The sequence below is a fragment of the Buceros rhinoceros genome, unplaced genomic scaffold (assembly GCF_000710305.1).
Source record: "Buceros rhinoceros silvestris isolate BGI_N320 unplaced genomic scaffold, ASM71030v1 scaffold43673, whole genome shotgun sequence".
Taxonomy (NCBI): Eukaryota; Metazoa; Chordata; class Aves; order Bucerotiformes; family Bucerotidae; genus Buceros; species Buceros rhinoceros.
The window spans coordinates 12,313-15,192 of record NW_010406140.1 but is presented as its reverse complement, the minus strand read 5'-3'; the positions used below and the strand labels follow the sequence as shown (position 1 = coordinate 15,192).

The window sequence follows — 2,880 nt, the reverse complement described above, 5'->3', positions numbered from 1 at the left end:
GAGGCAACGCCCGCCTCGGCCTCTGCCCGCCTGGAAGGTGGTGGTTCCTGGGGCACCTTGCACTTCTCCTTGCTGCTTCGTCTTCTTTGGCCTCGCCCGGAGCTGGGCTGAGTGCCATGGGCCTGACAGGCCTTTCTGGGGGTTAACGGCCCTCCCTGAGCAAGGGCCACGCGATGCTGGGTCGAGTCTGAGGAGTGTGAGTCCCGATATGGCCATAAAACTGGCACAGAGGAGCAGGCATGAGGCTGCTCGTCCCATGGGGTCGGTGGGGATGTTTTCCTGGTCGTGGAGCTCTAATTTGAAAGGTGCCTTGTACTTTACTCTGTCTGAGGTCACCGAGCTGAGGTCTTTCTGTTCCAGCTGGAAACCTGAGCATCAGCATTGATGGTGTCCTGAGGGAAAACCATGGGTGCCTTCCTGGCCTATGGTGTGTTGTCCCTGACAGGGGATTTGGTAACAAGTGTCAAGAGAGCTAGTTGTATTTATTTGATAATGGCAAAAAGGTGGGAGGAGTTCAGGGTCATCCTCATGCTTGGGGATGAGTCCTAAGGGTTTGCCTTGCAGGAAACAGATGAAAGCTAATTATGTACATTCTGTTTATGTACACAAAGACAGTGCATCAGTTAGCGAAATCATTCACTAAACTGCTGCCTCAGCTATTACCTTGTCTAGAGAAAGTTTACCTGGTGTTCTGGTTCTGTCAGAATCACCCATGTGACCACAGAATTCCCATAAAAAGCAGCTGAATGCAGATCCCTCTGCATCGGGATTTTTCTGAAGTCGGGACAGTGCTCTGTGTGTCTGGGAAAGTCCTCTGAATGTTGTTTAGGAGTTTCTGAAATGGGGGTAATGTTATTTAACTTAGTAAAAGCTGGTAAAGCGATTTGATACTGCAGTGAGGAAGGTGAAAACACAAACCCTTCACAGATGGCTTGGGTACTACTGTTGTGCCATACAGCTTGGGTTTGCAGGAGGAATGTCCTAAAATATAAGTGAACTGGAATTTTGCTCTGCTGATACATATTTCTGTCACCAGTAGGTGGCTTTCTACCATTTGTGCGTGGTGTTACTATCTCAAACGCCAGCGTGCAATTTGAAATGGACTCAAAGTAGAAAGCTTGAGGCTTTGAGGTACTTTAATCTCCTGGAGTGCCTCAGCAAAGAGGGTTCTGTTTTTGAGAAGCACAGTGAATACTGAGAAGATAGTAATGTTCATATTATGAACAACCCAAACACTCACTCTGGTGGCTCCTGGTTTGAAAAAAGCAAACCACCAACAGCTAAAGCCTGTGCTGTACCGATTGGCTCAGAACCCATAAGGCAGTGGGTACCTTGTAGCTGCAGAAGAAGTCAAGACCCTTCTAGGGGAAGGTAGGTTTGAATTAAAGAAAGAATCGGCAGCGTCTCGGTCTGGTTCTCGTTTAACAGCCTGCAGTGCTCTCAACGGTGCTGTCTGCCTGCAGCTTCCCAGCCCAGGATTCCCGACCTCTTCCAGAGGGTTCACTCTAGCCGTTTTCATAGCTACCATAAACAACAGACCGATCTTACGATTAGCACAGGAAATGCTGCATGTCCTTTACATGTCCAGGAATTCTCGGTTCTCCAGCATTGGGCTGGAGTCATCGTGCATGAGGTTTGCCCTGGGATGTGCGTGTAGAGCTATAGCCTCACCAAGCCAAGAATCACACTGAGAATCTCAGCAGGGCCTTCCCTGACCTTGACATGAAGGGACTCGGGTCTAGGCTGGATAGGAGCAATGTAAATAATAATGGTTTTACACAAACATCAACATCCTGCTCCTAGAACTCGTGTTCTTCTTTACTTGCCATTTAGTTCCGCAGCAGCCAAAGAATGTGTGGATGGTGTCGTGGAGCATTACAGTCCTGACAACTTGATAGGTCTGTGTTCACCAGGACTTCTTGAATTCAGTCCATGTCAGTTGTGGTAAGTTTGGGCTCCTGACGTGCCACAGATAAGGAACTGTTCCTTGCTGATGCCTCTTCGGCTTTTTATCTCTCTGAGTTTTTATTCCTGCCCCCCTCCACCTCCTTCTCTATTGGTTTGAGGTCCCTGAAACATTTTTGTAGAAAAAAATATTGATGTGTTAGTGCTTCATATAGTCCAGTGCACAATGCCTGCGAAGTACCGCAACTTCCGAAACTCCGTGCCGTGGCTGCTCCTTATTCTGGAAGCTGTTTTCATCGTCCTCTTTTACTTTTTGTCCCCAGATGAGAAGAGTATATCTATGTCTGAGTTCTCCTACCCAGGTAAGATCTGCAGCCTTGCTGTGAAAGGAAGGGTTAATGCCTGCTTTTGTTTCACAGTGCAGCAGTAATGGGATTCGGTAGGTGTGTGTATATGTGAGTGAGAATTAGAATATTTTTGCTGTCCTTCAGGTACCCTACCTTGCCCTGTGTGGTGGGTATTTATTTATACCAAAGCAGTGACAGTGAAGAAGACGTAAGTGGCACTAGATTGCGTTGGTCTATTTTCTGCTGCCTGTTCGTGGTGATTTTGACTCCTATGAACGTAACAAACTCCTGCTGTGTGTTAAGTGCCTCTCTCTGTGAGATCTTGGCATGGAGTAAGTTCAGGGTGGCAGTATCTTCCATTTGAATGCTTGATACAAATAACTGAAGTTAACTCAGCGGAATTAAGGGTTTAAATATATTCTGGAGGTGTATTTTGTGCACCGATCAAAGGATTGTATTAGCAGGTTATGCCACGGCCATGGCGTGTAACGTATTTACAGGGCTGTGCAAATATGAGCTGATTAACCCTTGTGACATCCTTGTGTTACCCTCCTTGTTTTATAGCTTGAAAAATGAGCTCTGCTTGCTGGCAGTTTGATACCCTGCTGCGGATACAGGCTGCCCCAAC

General features: G+C 47.1%; 1 protein-coding gene across 1 annotated transcript in view; it reads left to right on the top strand.

The window, feature by feature from the left end:
- The first annotated feature begins 2,131 nt into the window (after window positions 1–2,131).
- RHCE (Rh blood group, CcEe antigens) overlaps window positions 2,132–2,880 on the top strand; it is an 8,467-nt gene continuing 7,718 nt past the window's right edge. The window contains exon 1 of the mRNA XM_010133967.1: window positions 2,132–2,267. Coding sequence (XP_010132269.1) covers window positions 2,132–2,267 — 136 coding nt within the window. The remainder of the gene's footprint in view (window positions 2,268–2,880) is intronic.